The sequence below is a fragment of the Rhinolophus sinicus genome, linkage group LG04, assembly GCF_036562045.2.
Source record: "Rhinolophus sinicus isolate RSC01 linkage group LG04, ASM3656204v1, whole genome shotgun sequence".
NCBI lineage: Eukaryota > Metazoa > Chordata > Mammalia > Chiroptera > Rhinolophidae > Rhinolophus > Rhinolophus sinicus.
The window spans coordinates 178215335-178235126 of NC_133754.1; the positions used below are offsets into that span (position 1 = coordinate 178215335).

General features: G+C 39.6%; 1 protein-coding gene across 1 annotated transcript; it reads right to left on the reverse strand.

The window, feature by feature from the left end:
* Window positions 1–13579: 13579 nt before the first annotated feature.
* LOC109447143 (olfactory receptor 1L8) lies at window positions 13580–14524 on the reverse strand. Its single transcript, XM_019731176.2, has one exon. It carries the CDS (start codon window positions 14522–14524, stop codon window positions 13580–13582), a length of 945 nt encoding a protein of 314 aa, XP_019586735.2.
* Between the last annotated feature and the right edge of the window lie 5268 nt (window positions 14525–19792).

The window sequence follows — 19792 nt, forward strand, 5'->3', positions numbered from 1 at the left end:
GGCTTTACCTCCTATCTCTTCAATCTTGCAATTCTTATCATCTCCCCCACCAGCACGCTGGCAAAAGCCATCACTTCCCACCTAGATTATTTCAGTAGCGTCCCAATGATGTATTGGGTGTTCCCACATCACTTGCCACCTTCTCCCCCATCCGTTCTCTGCACTGCAGCCACAGTGATCTTTTAATGTAAAAAATTGATCACCTAACTCTTTAGGTGAAAGTCTACATTTGTTTCCTAGGGCTGCTGTAACAAAGTACCACAAACCTGGTGGCTTAAAACAACAGAAATGTATTTTCTGAAAGCTAGAAGTGCAAAATCAAAGTGTGAGCAGGGTTGGTTCCTTAGGAAGGCTCTGAGGGAGAATCTGCTCCAGGCCTCTCACCTACTTCTGGTGTTTCCTTGGCTTGTAAATACAGAGGGTGTATCAGTCTCTGCTACCGCTCTTCTCACAGAAACCTTTTTCATCTCCTGCCTCCAAATAGCCTCCTTACAGCCATTCTTGTTCCTGTTCAATTTCTTTTCTACACTGTACGCAGATCAATTTAAAAAAAATGCAAATTGGAATAAGTCTCCTTATTAGTTTGCTAGGGCGACTGTAACAAAATGCCACAAATTGAGGGCCATAAACAATGAAAATGTATTATCTCACAGTTCTGAAGGTTAGAAGTTCACAATTAAGGTGTTGGCAGGGCTGGTTCCTTCTGAGGGCTGTGAGGAAAGTGTCTGTTCTAGGCCTCTCTCCTTGGTTTATAGACGGTGGGTGGTATTCTCCCTGTGTTTCTTCACATCCTCTTCCATTATTCATGGATGTTTCTGTGTCTAAATTTCTCCTTTTTATGAGGACGCCAGTCATACTGGATTAGGACCGACCCTAATGACCTCATTTTAACTTGATTACCTCTGTAAAGACTCTATCTCCAAATAAGGTCACGTTCTGAGGTGCAGGGGGTTGGGGCTCCAATCTATCTTTGTGGAGGGACACAATTCAACCCCTAACAGTCACTTTCCTGCTGCATAAGCCTCCCTAGTCCCCACAGACTAAAGGCCAGCTCTTTCCTGTGGTCTACGGAGCTTCCTGTGGCGGGGCTCCTGCAGGACTATGTGGCCTCATCTCTTGTCTCCCTCCCTTTCCTCTTGCACCCCAGGCTCCAACTGTAAGGCATTTCTTGTGTCTTCTTGCCTATTCCAACTGCCTGAAATTCTCATTCTCCCTTTTGTCAGCCCCTGCGATAAATCCTTACCTTTCAGGCTCAGGTATCATGTCCCTTTGGAAGGCTGGCCTGCTGTCTTCCACCAGTTCCTGATCAGGCACCCCTCTCGCACACACAATATGGGACTGAATCTCAGTAGTTACAACACCATCTTCTCCACTAGACTGTGAGCTGCCCCCATATGAGGACGGCATCTGGCTCCTTGTTACCCCCCTCCACCCACTGGCGCCGTGCCTGGAACACAATAGCCCCTTAATAAATATTTGTAGAATGAAAGAATGTCTGGATGGTCACTTAGGATTTTGAGCAGACATCAGGACGAAGGAGGTGGACCTCAAGCTGCTGTCTGCAGAGCAGCACTTCACTTAACTGACCACATGCGGGTGTGGGGCAGAGACCAGCCAGGATGCCAGGAGCCTTCTCTCCCGGAAGTTGCCTCTTAGGTTCTTATTGCTTCAACTTTAAAATGATTCACAGGAGTTCTGAGCTGGAGAAACTCAGATACCATGTGTTCTAATCCCTCACTTTGAAGAAGGGGGAAATTGAGGCCTGGTGAGAAGAAGGACCTTACTTATGATGTGTTTATTGTTAGAACAAAGACTGGAATCCAGGCCTCCTGGCTTCTCCCTGAAGAGAGGAAATGCGTTGCCTGCTATGGAGGTGATACTGCATGTAGTCTAAGCGCTCAGCCTCTGGCTCACTTTCTAGGTATGGCGTCCTGTCCTTATCAGGTAAGTGGTCTAGGGCAAGGCACTTAACTTCTCTGTGACAGTTTCTCCATCCATAAAGTGGGGATGGTGGGACTACCTGTCTCACAGAGTTGTTGGGAGGACTCAGTGAATGAAAGCATGAGAAAGCACAATGCCTGGTAGGTGGTGAGCATCCCCACCCCCAAAGTTAGCTATTTATACTATGATGCAGAGGAAAATATTTTGGTAAAGTAAGGAGCCAGTCATGGCCAAATATTGGAAGTCTGCCTGTGTGCACTTAGGTTAACCAAACATGTGAAAACTGGAGGCTTAATCACAGTGACCACTCAGTCCTTTTTGTACAAATAGAGAGCTCCCAATTTTGTTGGGTTCATTTTGACAATAACACATGGAAAACCCTTTCCTGATTCACCGCTATCTTATCAAAACACTCCAAATGATTTCTGACAAGGTTTGATTCATGGATACTTTGGAACTCACTGTGCTCAGATGGCGGGCAGCGACAGAGGCATACTGATAGGTGTGGGTTGGGAACGGGGAAAATTCAGTCCTGGTTGCTTCCTACATCCAGACGTTTTTCTTTCCATCATAGTCTCTCCAGATGTAGAAGACTTTTCCGCACCAGGTCTGCAAAATTGATTCAGAATCCACACTTCAGTTAAGGGCTCCAGCCTCTTCATGTGCCCCCCTCATCTCTGACCGAGAAAACTAAGAAGAATGAGGAGAGCAGCCTGCATGGTCCACAGGGGTAACAGGTCCCCAACACTGTTCTAAGTTCCTTTCTCATTCCCCACCTCTGGTCTCCAGCCCCATCCTGATTCCTCATTTTTGAAGACAGGGTCACCCAGAGTCACTGAGCTGAGGACTTCTGTGTCCTGGGACCTGTCCCGGCCTGTAATGTTCTAATCTTCTTTAACTGGGCCTCCTCAGGGCCTTTTGTGCTCTGACAGAACAGGGCATTCTCTCTCCTTGCTGTTCCCTCAGGAACTCTGCTCAGTGTCTTCTCCAAGTTTACAAAGCAAACCACAGCCCAAGGGGATGGAGAATGTGAGGTCTCTCCCACTTGGTGTTGAGAATATTCCCAGAACCCCCTTGGAGTCAATGGTCATACCTCACAGGTGTGATAGCTTCCCCCATTAGTGGGTGACTAACAGCTGAGAAACAATGGTGGGTATTTTGGAAGAGGGGGATGTCAATAGAGGTGAATTGTTATTATTTTTTTGGTGTGGATGGGTGTCACGTGGGGCAGCCTGTGGGGTCTCTGCTCCCGCTCCCCACATAAGAACACAGGATATGGTGAGGACAAAAAGGAACAGCGGAGCCATAGATAGCAGAGTCATACTACTATATTCTCGCTGGCGGCACTATAGTCTCACTGGAGGCTGGATCCACACTGTCCGCAACCCGCCATCCTAACTGCAATCCGTGCTTGCCAGCCCAGCCACCATCTTCTTGCTAGCCCCCATTTTTTCTGCTAGTGTAGCCACAGCAGTTATATTAGTGGCCAATGGCTCACTGGTTACAGCTGATGGCCAACTAGCCACAGCTGATGGCCATCCAATCACAGTTGATGGCCATTTACTATCTGAGCCAGCACCTTTCCACGTGAGGCCGAGAGCCTGGAAACTGCACTCCTGGCTCTGTCCCCACAATGGGACAGATTAATATAAGGAGACAACAGTTTTCAGGCAATGGAAAGGTGTGATGTGTGTGTGTGTGTGTGTGTGTGTGTGTGTGTGTGTGTGTGTGAGCGGGGGCACAGGTGCTCAGACAAGGACAGTGATGAAGGTAGATTAGAGTTTTATGTTGGTTTATGAGATAGTATCAGGTTCTTTGGGTTCAAGAGACATTGATGTTAGGGTTTCCTTCGTGATGGATTTTCAGTATGGAGTCAGAATAATGTGTATATGGTTTACCCACTGGGGAAGCTCTTAGAATTGAACTATAGTGGACCAGAAGCTTCCTCCAGATACTAGCCTCTGTTAACTGATGTGGAGTCATCTGTCCTCCAGAGAGCTCCTCTGGCTTTTGGATCAAAGAGGAGATGCTGGCCTCGCTCATATCCTCAGCTTGAGGATGCTAAGAAGCATCCTCAAGAATTTCTGTACATTTCAGAGGAAGTGGGGCATGTTCAGGAGAGAGACTAGACTTTCTGTTAACCTATATTTTAGATCCCTGAAAGTTATACTCTGAGATACTCCAGATTCACATAAAAACAGCTAGTCAAGTGCTTTGTGGGATGGAGTTCCTCCCTTTGCTCCTCCTTCCCCACTTGCTTGCTCTCTCCTGCCCTTCCTCCTTTCCTTTCTTTCAACGTCATTCTCTTCTAAAAGGAATGGGGTTGTTTAGAAAGATAGATACAACAAGATGAAATAAAACATAGCTGAGGGACAAGAAGCAGAAAAGTAAGGTGTCAGGAAGAAAATGATGGTAAGTGTGAGTGCACAAAATTAGTAGGAAGTTCTGACATGTTTTGTTTGAAGCTCATTTAACTCTGAGCTCTCTGATAACCGAAGTGAAGAGGGTGAGGTCATTTATATGATTCTCAGTATCCAAGAGATGAAAAACAAAGCCGCTATTTAGGAGATGAACTACCAATTCTGGCTCTGTGTTCTGAGAGACATAGCTCTTGTGGATTTTCACGAAGATATTACTGTGCAAGCAATGAAAAGCCTTGTTAGCAAGGTCCTGAGAGGAAACAACAGCACATTCTCCTAAAGGTCCTCAGTGGAGGCCTAAGGGCCATGCTGCCAAGATCCAATTTAGTCAAAGTGATCCTAAGGGGGCCCAATACATGCAGGTGTGCAGCTCTCTGAGGGTCTGGCTGTCCTCTATGCTAGTCTTTACTTAGGATAACGATTTTTAATGTAGAGACATCCCTGGCTCTGCTAGAGTGTCATTTAGAACATTATCAGATGGGCTACAGGGGAGTGTGCACGCTCTGACATGGCATGCGCTTTTTGTATGTATGTAGAAACGTGCTTTTTTTTTGGTTTTGTTTCTCCTGTGGGTGATGTGTATCACTTTCATTGTAATTTTAGCCTGGAACTTTCCCTTTTACAGCTCTGTTTTTAAATTTAAATAGTATACACACTCATATTCAAATAAAATCTTCAAATAAATATTCAAACAAATCTAATGTTTAGTTAGTAAAAGTGAAAGTCTCCACTCCCAGTTCTAATAGAACTCTTCCATTTATACCCAACTAAGTGCAGACACAAATGAAGCCATGCTAGCTGTATTGTTCCACAGCTTCTTCCCCTTAGAGAATATTACGTCAGTGCATATAGACAGCACTGATATTCAAATTATTTAACAACTGTAATACTACTATAAATTAATTTATAAATAGAAATATACATACATATTTCCATTTAGTGTCTAACTCAACTAAACTGCATACATCAGGGGTCAGTAGGTTATGGCCTGCTGGCCAAATCAGGCCCACCACCTGCTTTTGCAATAAAGTTTTATTGGAACACAGCACATTCATTCATGTATGTATTGTCTGTGACCGCGTTTACTCTACAATGGCAGAGTTGAGTAGTTGTGACAGAGACCACATGGCCTGCAAAGCATGCATTGTCTCCCCCTTTACAGATAAAGCTTACTGAACCCTGATCAATATTATAGCATTGCTTAACAAGTCATTACAAGCTGAAGGGCAAATACTTTGTCCAATTATTTTAATAACTTCCAGATGATTTAAGATTTTATGGAAGCGTGATATACATACAGAAAATTATGCAAGTCACAGGAGATTGATCACAAAATGAAAACACCCATTTAAACACTTCTGAATTCTTACCAGCATCTCAGAAGCCCCTCCCCTTCGTGCTCCCTGTTCATCACTATCCTTTCCTCCTCCCACTCTTCTGACTGCTAACACTATAGGTTAGGCTTTCCTGGTTTTGATCTTTTATAAATGAAATCATATCATGTGCATTCTTTTGGACCTGGTGTCTTTTGTTCAAGATTATGTTGCAGAGAATTTAGTAGAGGTTTTCGCTTTCTTCCCCGCCACCCCCCGCCCAAGATTTTTACTTTGTGTAGCTGTAGCTAGTCCATTGTCAATGTTTTATAGAATTCTTTTGTATCACTATATTTTGATTTAATTTATGATTTTATTGTTAATGGCCATTTGGATTGTTTTCAGTTCTTGGTTCTTCTAATGCTGTGATAAACGTGGTTGTAAATGTTTGGAACACACTCACATGACTTTCTGTTGGGCATATACCAGGGTCATAGGATATTCATACACTCACTTGCAGACTGTGCCGAATCATTTTTCCATTGTGCTTGTTGCAAATTACCTCTCATCAGTAGCATATGAATTCTAGTGCTCTCTTCACCAACACATGTGGTTTTATTTTCTACTTCTCTGAGGACTAATGAGATTGAGCCCCTTCTCATTTGTTTCCTGGCCATTTGCAAATCCTCTTTTGTGAAATGCCTGTTCACATCTCTTGCCCATCTGTCTATTGGGTGGTCTGTCTTTTTCTTAGTAGTTTGAGATTTTAAAATATATATTATGGATAATATATATTCATAATCCTGTTGTAGTCATATGTAAATGCAAATAATTTCTGCTACTCTGTGGCTTGCCTTTTCATTTTCTCAGTGGTGCCTTTTGTTGAATGGAAGTTCTCAATTTTAATGGGGAGTAATTTATCTTTTTTCCTCCTTTGTGGTCACTATATTTTGTATCTATTTAAGAAAATTTTTCTTATTCCAAGGCCATAAAAATATGCTTTTATGATATTTTCTAGAATATTTATTGTTTTACCTTTTACACTTTGGGTTACAAGTATGAAGCAATTATTTTATATGGTGTGAGGTAGGGGTTTTCCTCCCAACATAGATATCCAAGTAACCAAGAACCATTTCGAAGAAAGATATCATCTTACAATTGCTTAGGGTCTGTTTTGGGTGTTTCTATTTCATTCCTTTGGTCTATTTGACTACTTTTGAGCCAGTATTACTCTAACTTAATGACTGTCATTTTATAACAAGCCTTGATATCTTGTGGAATAAGTTTCCCATCTTGTTCTTTTCAAGTCAGTTTTGGCTTTCCATATGAATTTATGAATCAGCTTATCAATTCCTCCAAAAATAACTGCTTGGGTTTTGAATGGGATTTTACTGAATCTCTAGTTTAATTTAGAGTGAATGCATCATTACAATATTCCATGTTCTAATCTGTGAACTTTTGTCTATCCTTCCATTCATTTATGTTTTATTAAATTTAATGCAGTCATGATTTATGATTTTCTGTGTTGTGGTCTTCCATATCTTCATTTGATTTATTGCTAGGTATTTAATTTTTAATGCTATTTAAATGAGATCTTTTAAAATTTTATTGTTTTGTACCTTTATGGAAATACAGATTTTTGTACATCAACCTTGAATCCAGTGACTCTGATACACTCACATTAATTATAATGATTTATGTGTAAAAATTTTTTGGATTTAATAAATTTACAACAATGGTACCTATGATAAAAGTCAGTTATTTTTTCCTTTCAAATCTTTATGCCTTTCCCCATCCGTGCCTTACTGCATTGACTAGAAATTCCAATACAGAAGTTGTAATAGTGAGCATTCTTTCTCTTTCTAAATCTCAGAGTAAAAGCATTAAATATTTCATCTTTAAGTGTGATGTTTGCTATAGTTTTTGTAGATACTTTTTATCAAATAAAGGAAGTTTCCTTTTTTCATAGTTTGCTCAGTTTTATTTTTGTGTTTTATTAATTATAAATTGATGTTAAATTTCATCAAATGTTACATTTGTTAATTAATCTTATTTTCTCCTGTATTCTATTAATGTGGTAAATTACATCAATTGATTTACACTGTTTAAACAACCACGACTCTTTGAAAAAAAAAATCCTACACATTCATTAGGCATTTAAAAAATAATTCTTGATATATTAATGTCTACATTTGATGTACAAAAATAGACATTTTAAAACTCCACAACACTAAGACTTCTATCATCCAATTAGGAGTTGGGATACTTTCCCTGTAATCACAATGAACCATGATTATATTCCCTCACAAGATTTCTGATATATCTTTTTTAGTTGGATTATTTCTCTCCCTTGCATTTTTTAAGGTTTTGACACAGGCATTCAGTTACATATATTACTTTTCTAAAGCTAAATTTACCTTTTTCTCTAGCCAATAAGTCTCCATGCGTATTATATCAATTGCAAGTTTTAGTTTGACTTCCCAAAATATCTTTTAATTCAGGCAACCATTTTATACCTATGTTCCATTTTCATTTACTTTTATAACTAGTGTAAAAATTCTTTACTATGCCATGTAGTTGTGGCCGAAAGATTAAATAATGTTTAACATGTCCACATTAGTTATTATAACCTTGACAATTTCCTAACGTTCCCTGCAAAACCCATTTCATCATATACCATACATTTCCCATAACTGGTGTAATTACTAAACGTCATTGCTCAGTAAACTCTAGGTTCCATCTGCTCTGTGGGCATATTCTACTCCATCTACCAAGGAACTAGTTTGATATTAAGTCAGGATTCATGGATCATTGTGACACACTGCCTATTTGTCTCTCAGGGGGATGTTCTAAGGTTGATCCTTAACCTGTTCCAACTCCACCAATTGTATCACAGAGGTCCAAAATTCTTTTCTACTTTTTGACACTGTGTCTCTAAGGGAGTATCAGTAAACACCATGCTTACCAGTGACATCTTGCTATAGTTTAGGCTGGTCAAGTGTTCCCACAAATGAACCTCCTCTTACCTGAGCCGGTAGCATAACTAGCCACACTGTTTAAATATATCAGATACTATTGCTATCAACATGGCAATTGTCCCTTCCTGGGTGAGGATATGCGCTCCCTTCCAAAGTTATTGACAAGCAAGATGCTGAGTCAGTTTAGTAAATGCGTGGTCCATTCAAATGCAGTTTCATCATATTTCTGGGCCAAGTGCCAAGTTCAGTCAGTTTCCTGGAAGAGGACTCCCTCAAGTGACCAGTTAGACTCTAATGATTCTCCAGGAAAGTACTTTCAACTTGACTGAACACAATCAAGCTCCCAACTCCCCAAGTCCCTCATAGTCCTCTGGACCAATGTTATGTGATCACAAGTATTGCCATGAGTATTTGTGGCATGGGTCTAATTCGAGTACATTATGTGCTCCAAAAAAGTACTGTGTTCCTCAAGAAATTGCCATATGAGCATGTTATGAGCATATTCACTTGGCAGATGCAGTTCAGTTCAAGTACCCTAAAGGCTTCCCATAATCATTTTTTTTGGAAGTTCCAGAGTGAAATCATCATTGATATGTGACAACCATGTCATGGCAATACTCCCTTCTCAGACATCACTGATTCCTTGAATACCTGCCAGGATAGTTTTCCGTCCACACTCATATCTGGTAGAGTCAAAAGAGCAAATTTTAGATTCCAACACACTGGGCAGACAACAGCAATGTGTCTTCCTCAAACCCAGGTACTTTCTCTCATTAGGATGTCAGTCTGGTTTATAGAAACATAACACAGCAGTTGTTAGCTGACAGTCACAGTATGTCCAGTGAAGTTCAAAGGAAGGAATCCTCTTAGGGCTACAGAGAATTGGCAACATGTGACTAAAATGTGACATATAAAAGCAAAATGTGACTAAAATGATAATCCCAATCTACTGTTACCTAGGCAGGTCATCAAGGAACTCTGTTTGATGAAATACCCAAATTGCATACATAAATTCTCAGGAAATTATTGTAGTATGGCTTTGGTCCAATCCTCCTTCTCAGGGAAAAATGAATCCTGGGGCATTTTCCTGTATTGGCCTTTACTCAGCACCACATAGGAGAGAAACAGCTAAGAAGATTATTCTCTTGCTCTGAGGTAGTTTCTTAAGAAAAGAATGACAACTCCCTTCCCTGCCATTATTTCCTATTATGTGATCTCTTTTCAGCTGCGCTGGTTCTCCCACTTTTCGAATGACTACCTGCTTAACCCAGACTGGGCTTCTCTGGGTAGACTTTCTGGTTCAGCTATACTGCCCTCTACAGGCATGGAGCAGGATTAAGCTTTCCAGAGCTGCTTTTGTCCAATTCTAGGAAGGAGTAGAAAGGCAAATGATGATGGGACTGTACAGTACATCTATCAAGATGGGGTGAGGCATCATCCATGGTCAGTCTTAATTTAGCCCTACTCGGTGAAGTCGCTATCCAACCCATTTTTCCTTTAGGAATATGCACAAATTTAGAGGAATCTAAATAGAATTCGGAGCAAAAATGCAAATGTTATCCTGGATTCAAGTCAATTGGATTCACAAAACAGAAAATTTGTGAGGTGAAGATAATTTTTGTGAGATGATAGGTAGCATAATTCCTGACTCTCTCATTCCCACCTCTGCACCTCCTAAAATTCCCAAAGATATTCCTTTCTATTATCCCTTACATTTTGATGAAGCACACATTTGCCTGATATTAATCGATATTGTGTACCAGTGCAGAACTGTCCCAAAAGACTTTGTTCATCATCTCCAGGTCATTCAACTTTTTGTAAAATTAAGGAATAATTTACATATAGTAAAGTGACTTAACTCTTAAGTGTATAACTTTTTACTGATTATTTATTTGCTTTCCTGCTGATGAATATCTGGGTTGTTTTTAGCTTCGCTTATGAATGAAGAAAGCTGCTATGAATTTTTTTGCACAAGCTTTTTTTTAAAAAAATAGAAGTAAGGTAGTTATATGTTTCATTTTATTAGGAATTGCCAAACTGTTTTCCAAAGCGATTCTATAATTTTACATTCCTAACACCAATATATGAGAGTTTCAGTTGCTCCAAATCTTACCAAAATTTTGTATTGTCTTTTTAATTGTAGCCTTTCTATTAAGTGTTCAATGGTATTGTATCGTGACTTTAATTTACATTTCCCTCATAAGTAATGATGTTGAGTGTTTTCTCACATGTGGTATTGACCATGTGAATATCTTCTGTTGTAAAATGACTGTTCAAGTTTTTTGCCCACTTTAAGAAATTGAGTTTTGTACTTTTGCTTATTGATTTGCATGAGCTCTTTATGTATTCTGAAATGTTCTTTATCAGATATACGTATTGTGAATACTTTTCCCTTTTCACTTCCTAAGGGGTCTTTTGATGAGCAGAAGTTTTAAATTTTGATGAACTCAATTTAATAATTTTTCTTTTGTGGTTGGTTAGTCCTTTGCGTTTCCTGACCAAAAAATCTTCATTCATCTCAAGGTAACGAATATATCATTCATATATATATACAAAATATTTCTGTTTTCTTCAAGAAATCTTACAGTTTTAGCCCTTGCTTAGGTCTATAAGCCACTTTGAATTAATTTTTGTGTATGGCGTGGAGTAAGGGGGTCAAGGTTTAATTGTTTTCTATGTGCATATCCAGTTACTCCAGCATAATGTATTAAATGGGTCCTCCTTTCCCCATTAAATTGCATTGGCACTTTTGCCAAAAAATCAAGTGATTATATAAATAAGGATTTACTTCTGGGTTCTCTATTCTGTTACAATGCTCTATTAATGTATTCTTATACAAAGGCTACACTGCCTTAATTACTTTTGCTTTGCAGTTAGTCTTGAAATTTGGTTATGTTTGTTCTCCAACTTTGTGATTTTTTTTTTTTCTTCAAGATCATCTTGGCTGTTCTAGGTCATGTTCATTTTCATTTAAATTTTAGAATTGGATGTCAGTTTCCAAGGACAATGCTGAATCAGGCTCCTGTACCCAGGCTTGGAGTAAAGTGGGTAGAATTAGGGTCTGCTCTCCAAGGCCTGTGCCGTGGCAGCGTGGCCATCTTTGGTGTAGGCTGTCTATAGGCTGTGGTTAGGGGAGGAGAATACAAAGGAACACAAATTAGAATGGCCTCTTGTTTCTCACTGAAAACACTTGATGCAGTAGGACAACGTAGACATGTCTGTAAGTTCCAAAAGTGTTAGTAAGTAAATGCTACATCCCATCAAATTATCATTCAAGGGAAAGAGCCAAAAAATGTTTTTCAGACATGCAAGCCCCTGGAAAGTTTCTCTTCAGCTGGTACCTTACAAAGCAAGTCTTTCCCCATTGCATTGGTCATCTAATTTATGAATAGTTTTAAATTCCATGAGCAATAAATATTTATTTAAACAAATTCGGACATTATCAATGTGTATAGAGAAGTGGAAATTCTCTCCCTCTCTGTACCCCCTGCACTTCAATTCTTACTCTAGTGACTATACACATATACATATTCATATACACTTATATATTTTAAACACAATGGATTCATACTTTTTTTAAACTAAATTTATTGGGGTGACACTGCTTAATAAAATTATATGGGTTTCCAGTGTACAATTCTATAATATATCATCTATATATTGCATTGTGTGTTCACCACCCAGAGTCAGTTCTCCTTCCATCACCATGTATTTGACCCCCTTTATCCTCTTCCACTGCCCCCTCTCCCCCTTACACTCTGGTAACCACTAAACTATTGTCTGTGTCTATGAGTTTTTGTTTGTTTGTTTGCTTGTTTTGTCCGTTTGTTGCTTTCAGTTTTGTATTCCACATATGAGTGAAATCATATGGTTCTCGACTTTTTCTGTCTGACTTATTTCACTCAGCATGATAATCTGAAGATCCGTACTTTTATACTTTGCTCCCCATCTTGACTTTTCTACTTAATAGCTTTTCAAAGAAGTAATAGAGATCCATTCTATTCTTTGAACACGCTGCATATTGTTACAGTCTAAGTAATTAATCATAATTAATTTCTCCATTCCCTATTGATAGGATTTTAGGTTGTTGCCAATTTTTACTTGTTATAAACTGGGATTTTACATATATATATATGTATATATATATATATATATATATATATATATATATATATATGTATATTCAGTATACATTTCTGATAATATTTCTCTGAGTTAGATTTCTAAGGGTTGGAGTTTCTCAAATAAAGTATTAAATCACGTATTTTTAGACATACAGCTTTAGGGATAGCTGGAATGAAGAAAGGGTCCAACCTCCCCAATGTGAAATGGATAATTTTCATGTTACCATTCTTGATTCTTGTTCTTCCTGGCCATTAGCATATTTTAATTGTATGGAAAAAATTAGAGAAAATTTAAAAGAAATAAAACCGCAGTATAGAGGATAGGAAAATAAAAGTAAAAATTTTAGAAAGAGAAAAATAAAGAATTATAAAACTCTCCCAAATTATAAAATTAGGTAAAATATAATCCTCCTCCTCCTCCTCCTCTTCTTTCCCTCTTCAAGTATTGAAGGAATTTAATGGCTATAAATTAAGTAATTATTTTTAGCAATATACTGAAATGGGAAGGGTTTTGGAGGATGTCTTAATAAAAAGAGAGAGGCTTGTTCAGGAAATATTTTGGAGAAAAGAATTAAAGCAGTATTTGGAAGATGAGAAAGGAATGGATCTTTGTAGGAAAGTGGAGGAAGAGTATCATGATTTAAGCAGAGGCAGGGCCAGCTGGTGGGGATGTCATCAATGGTTGTACGTGTCCACAATAGCCTTGTCTCACATGGGTTAAAAATGCTAACCTCCAACAGTTTGATTGTTCACCAAGAACCAGCAGAGACCAGATTCAAGTGGAGCAGACTCCAATGGGTTTGTCAAGAGGGTGCTACCTCGAATTTCCTCTTGCCCATCAGCTTCCTCAGACCCTGCTTCAGGTCTTTGTTTCTCAGGCTGTAGATAAAAGGATTTAGCATGGAGGACAACACTGTGTAGACAATTGTTGCTATGTAGTCCTTGACAGTATAGGTGGACAGGGGTTGTAAATAGACATAGAAGATGCTTCCATAAAAGAGTGTTACCACGGTGAGGTGAGAACCACAGGTGGAGAAGGCTTTGCGTTTCCCAGCCGCTGAGGGGATTTTGAGAACTGCGATGAGGATTCGTATGTAAGAGAAAGTAATGAATAGAAAGGGGGTCACCAAAACCACAGGTCCTTCTGTCATTATCACAATTTCATTTACAAATGTGGAGGAGCAGGACAATTTCATCAGAGGGCTGAGGTCACAGAGGAAGTGATGGATAACATTGGAGTCACAGAAGGTGAGATGATTCAGCAGAAGTGTGTGTAGGAGAGAGTGGAGGTGAGTAAATGAGCAGGAGAAGGACACCAGTAGGACACAGCGGCGATGGCTCATGATGGTAACATAGTGGAAGGGGTCACAGATGGCCACATAGCGGTCAAAGGCCATGACTGCTAGAAGGAAGCTATCAGTGTTGCCCAAAGCATAAATAAAATACATCTGTGTCAGACACCCAGCATAGGAAATGGTCTTCTCTGACAGGAAGTTAGCTAGCATCGTGGGGACGATGGTTGTTGTGAAGCAAATGTCAGTGAAAGACAGGAATGTCAAGAAGAAATACATGGGGGTCTGGAGTTGGGGGTCAGAGCAGATGACCAGGATGATGAGGAAGTTCCCTGTCATGGTGACCATGTATATGATGAGGAAGAGGATAAAGAGTGGCATCTGGTCTTCAGGCCGGGAGGACAGTCCCAGGAGGATGAACTCAGAGACACTGCTGGTTTGGTTGACTTTTTCCATTGACTTGGATCTAGTTATATACCAGAAATTTTGTTATTTAACATGCTCTGATTCCATAACCTAAATTGTGAGAACCCAGCAAGTCTGTGTTTCCTCTGTTTGGTCACAATTAGCTGCAGGGACAGCTTGTCAACCTCATAAGCCTTGATGAGGTTCTCCCTTCCCAAATCCATGGGCATCTCCAGGGCTTTATATTGAAAGCTAGAGGGACAGATAAGAGTTTTCCTCTAGAAACCATCAGAGATGGACCTCTCTGATTCAAGTTCATTAGTTCCTATTCTTTGAAAAGCAGCGTTTCCCTGTTGGGAATGTAGGAATAAAACCAGACATCCTTGCTTTTGTGCAGTTCATGTCCCAGTTGGGGAGACAGATCATCAACAAACAAAATATATGATATAATATCAGGTAGGGATAAAACCTGAGAATAAAATAAATCAGTATATAAAGGAATGGAGTTGCACAGGGAGTACAGATGGAGGTACTTTAGATAGAAAGGTCACAGGACACTCATTCCCTATCAAAGCCAATTTAGTTGTGTCATTCTAAAGCTCATCTTAGCATTGTCTTGGAAAAAAATAGGGTTTGCCAAAATGACCAACAGGGCAAATCTAAGAGGAATGTTGAACCCAGTTCAAAAGAGTGTTCTTTTTTTTCCCTCCCCTCTGGATACAAAATACAAGGTCATCCTCCTTGGCTCATGGCATTCTATCATCATCAGTCTTTGCGAGTCTCACCTCTTTGTAAATTATTTTCCCTTTCTTTAACCCCCTGTCCTAAATCATATTTGTATAGGGTAGGCATCAATTGCTGAGTATTCAATGAAATGTTTTTAAAATCCAACTTTCATATATGTATCTAAAAATATCTATGAGAAACATGTTAATTTTTAAAATATATGGATCTTTTTTTTTCAGTCATATCCAGTTACCTGGATAGACATCAAAGTGGCGTCTGTTTCTTGCTACTACAAAAAACTCTGCAATGAGAGATCTGGTATCAGCAAAGTGTTTTAAATCAATTCTTTTAGAGTCAGCCATACCTTATGAATGGACATATTACACAGGGATTTTCCAACATTTTGAGACATTAGTTATTTATATATTCTTGGTTACTACAAAAATCTCTACAATGAACATTTATCACCAAATTGTTTAAAAAATAATTTCTTTAGGGGCAGCATATGCTTTCACACATTTTGAATGGGCTTATTACACGGAACTTTTCATGCATTTAAAAACATTTTATATTACATATTAATATACTAATTCATGTAACATTGATATGTTAATATATTAACTCATTTAATCATTAAATGCTGTAATTTCATTAACAATTAAATGATGCAATGTATAGCTTGATGACTATAGTTAATAATACTGTGTTTCATATTTGAAAGTTGCTGAGAGAGTAGATCTTTTAAAACATACTTGCATTTTAGTTGTAACTTACTAAACATCTGTAGACCTCAGTTTCCTCATGTGTATTACTGGACCTAGATATCCACGTTCTCATGAGGATCTAGTGAGATAATGCATTTAAAGCACTTAGAAGAGAGATATGCATATTGTAAACACTCAGGAGAAACTGTTGATCTTCTCAGCCCCAGTGTCACCTTCCCCAATCTGCTATTCCTGGGTGTTCTCAGTGTCAATTAATTCACGTGCTTAAAATATCATATCCCTCCTTCCAAACTGCCAGACTGATTTCATGAGTTTACAAGACTTTGTTATAGAAGGAATATTTATTTATACATTGAATGATTCGAATGAATCCGCAATTAAAGTTAATACAAATAACCAATATTTATCGAAAATTTAGTACATGTTTATACCAAGCATCTCACTAAATCCTAAGGGATTAGGAGGCCTGTGCTGTTACCAGAGAGTGACGTTTAGAGAGGTGAAGGGGTTTGCTCCAGGTCATTAAGGAAGTGAGTCACCATCAGGATGTGAGCCCCAAGCAGATTTAATTTGAAGCTCATGCTCTTAACCCGTATGTTCCACCTCTTAATGTTTGGTGTAAATATTGGTCTGTAGATATATCACAGTCAGGGACAGGCACTGTTTTCCTTATGGTGGTCATTTCCTCACGGACTACCTTTCTATCCCCTTTAACTGACAAGCTTTCTTCTCCCATCTGTACAAGAATCTAGCCTTGTATTTGCAAGAGAGGTGACCTGCCATTCTGTGCTGTACAGGTGGTAGCATTTGGAAATTTGAATATCCATGATTAACTGGCCAAAGTCAGGTGGAAAAAAACTGGCCATGCAGGCTGAGGTGTGTCTGGTGTGTGGAGTTGTGTTTGTGCAGTGGACAGTGCCCTGGACTTTACAGAAAAGATGGGGGGTTGGTTTGTCCTCCGTCACCTTCCCACATGCTGATGCCTGATGTTTCATGAATAGCAAGTGAGATTCCCTGTTTGAAAAACAGTTTTTTAAACACAGATCAATTCAAAAAATGAGTCATTCGTGAGTGGGCCGGGCTGCCTGGGGAAAGCGGACTACAAGAAATCAGTGGAGATTTGGGTTAATGAATGAGGTTGGGGGACCGTGTCCTACACATGGGGATCACCCATGCTGAGGACTAGAAAAAAGGGAAGAAGGTTTTCAATCTGAGAAGCAGGAAGAACAGTTCTGAAAGCACACGGTGAATGGATGAGGCTGGGAATACAACCGTTTTGTTTCGTTCTACTGATGGGGTTTTGCTTTCACCAAAACCTATGTTTCAGATGGCCTAGAGGTCAGACTGATTGGGCTGAAAACCAAAAGCCAGGTGCAAGTTTTAGTTGGACCCTATGACTTCTTAATACACAAAATATTCGAAGCTATCAGGGAGGACAGAATAAGTACCAAAAGGAATGGCCGGCTTCCTGCAGCTCACCTTCTTATCCAGATGCTTTTCTGTCCTTCCCGGTTTCGCCAGAAGCTGATCTGCACCACATCTGCTAATCAGCAACAAGTCTGCTTCTCAGCCAAAGCTCAGCTCCCTCAGTTTCTCCCAGGAATTTCTAATTAACAAGGGAGGGACAGGAAAGGGGAGAGGGACTAATACTCTAAAGGGCTAACACGTTGTCTTTCACTGGCCTCAAACCCCCTCGTTTCTTTCCTAACGTCTGGTCCCCAGAATGTAGCTGCTTTCCCCAGCTCCTCATCTCAGAAGGCAGGGATGCCCTGACTCTTGATAGTGGAAGCCCAGTCCGTGTCTTATGAGCTTCAGCTCCACTTTGCTGGCCTCTGGAGCCCTTGTTAGGGGAGGGAGTTGTGGTGTGATGACCTCTCAGGGGAATGTATCCTGTGATCTCTCCAGCCAGAGAAAGCAGATAAGAATCACAGTTAGCAGAGCTGACTCCACAGGGAAAGGGACCCCCGAGGCTTCCTGCCTAGATGTTGGGGCTAATCTCAGAGCTTCTTAACCTTCCTGCAACACCTCAAGGGCATACTTCAGTTTCCCCAGCTATGGGTTATCAAGGGTGGACAGGTATTTATGTGGGTGAATATTTTTACGTTTGGACATTCAGATGTGGACCAAGGTATGTTCTAGAATTGGGCTGGTCATAGATCATTGCAAGGAGGTTGCAGTGGTCAGGGGATTCAGGGAGAGCAGATCAATGGTGTGTATGTGTGTTCCAGTGTCTGGAGAGCCACGTGGATTAAACTGTTTTCTATGTGGGATTAGGTTAGTGTTGGTTTATGTATGTTTAAAGCACTGGGTCAAGCAAAGGGGCTTTGCAAAATTAACATGTTTTCAGAGTTTAACCTCAGAGCAGTGTTTTGAGGGTTACTGTTGAGGAAAGGAGGTATTAGAATGCTGGCCTTGTCACTTCACTGCTTTTAACAAGTTACTTTGCCTCTATGACCCTCAGTTTTTTTACCTGGAAAATGGGAATAACAACTGGCACTGACACCAGAGAGAAATGTCCTTTTGGACTTTATACAGAGAGTATCATGTATTCTGGTGAACATCACCCACAACAATCTTATAGGAAATACACATTCTTCTATAGCCCTCAGTATAAACCACTGACTCATACAACACGTGTGTCTTTTTCCTTAACCTTGAGTTTAATTTCTAAATGTTAATCTAAATAAATAAATAAATAAATAAATATTAAGCTACATGTTAAGAATAAGTACTACCAAGACAGAAAGCCCTGGGTCCTGCGTCCTCCACTAAATATTCATGTGGCCTTCCTTCTTTCTATTCTTGCATTCAACAAATATTTATTTTCAGCTTTAATGAGATATAATTGACATATAACATTGAGTAAGTTTAAGGTGTGCAATGCAATGATTTGAAATAAAAGTCTGACAATTAGTTTTGTGAACTTGTTGCAATGATGTCGCTAACCTTTTCTGATATCAGAGAGATTATTCATTATGAATTTGTACCAACTGGACAAACAGTTAACCAAGTTTGCTATTTGGAAGTGCTGAAAAGGCTGCATGAAAAAGTTAGACGACCTGAACTTTTCACCAATAATTCATGGCTCGTGCATCACGACAATGCACCAGCTCACATGGCACTGTCTGTGAGGGAGTTTTTAGCCAGTAAACAAGTAACTGTATTGGAATGCCCTCCTTACTCACCTGATTTGGCCCCCAAAGACTTCTCTCTTTACCTGAAGATAAAGGAAATATTGAAAGGAAGACATTTTGATGACATTGAGGACATCAAGTGTAATATGATGACAGCTCTGATGGCCATTCCAGAAAAAGAGTTCCAAAATTGCTCTGAAGGGTGGACTAGGCGCTGGCATCGGTGCATAGCTTCCCTAGGGGAGTACTTTGGAGGTGACCGTAGTGATATTCAGCAATGAGGTACGTAGCACTTTTTCTAGGATGAGTTCCTGAACTTAACTGTCCGACCTCGTATGCAAAATGATCACCACAACAATGCTAGTTCACACATCTGTCACCTCACATAGGTACAACTTTTTTTGTGGTGAGAACATTTAAAATCTACTGCCTCAGCAACTTTCAAATACACAGTACAGTCTTGTTAACTATAGTCATCATGCTGTAAATTACAAAAAGAAGTTGTTCATTTGATACCTGTAGGTTTGTGCTCTTTGACCACCTTCACCCGTTTCTCCCATCCCCCGTTCCTCGCTCCTGACAACCACTAATCTAGTCTGTTTCTGAGTTCTGTTTTTTTATATTCCACATATAAATGAGATTATATAGTATTTATAGTATTTGTCTTCTCTGTCTGACTTACTTTACTTAGCATAATGCCCTCAAGGTCCATCTATGTTGTTGCAAATGACAGG

Excerpts from the sequence above, each read along its gene's own strand:
- LOC109447143 (XM_019731176.2), bottom strand. The coding sequence starts at position 14,524 with ATGGAAAAAGTCAACCAAACCAGCAGTGTCTCTGAGTTCATCCTCCTG.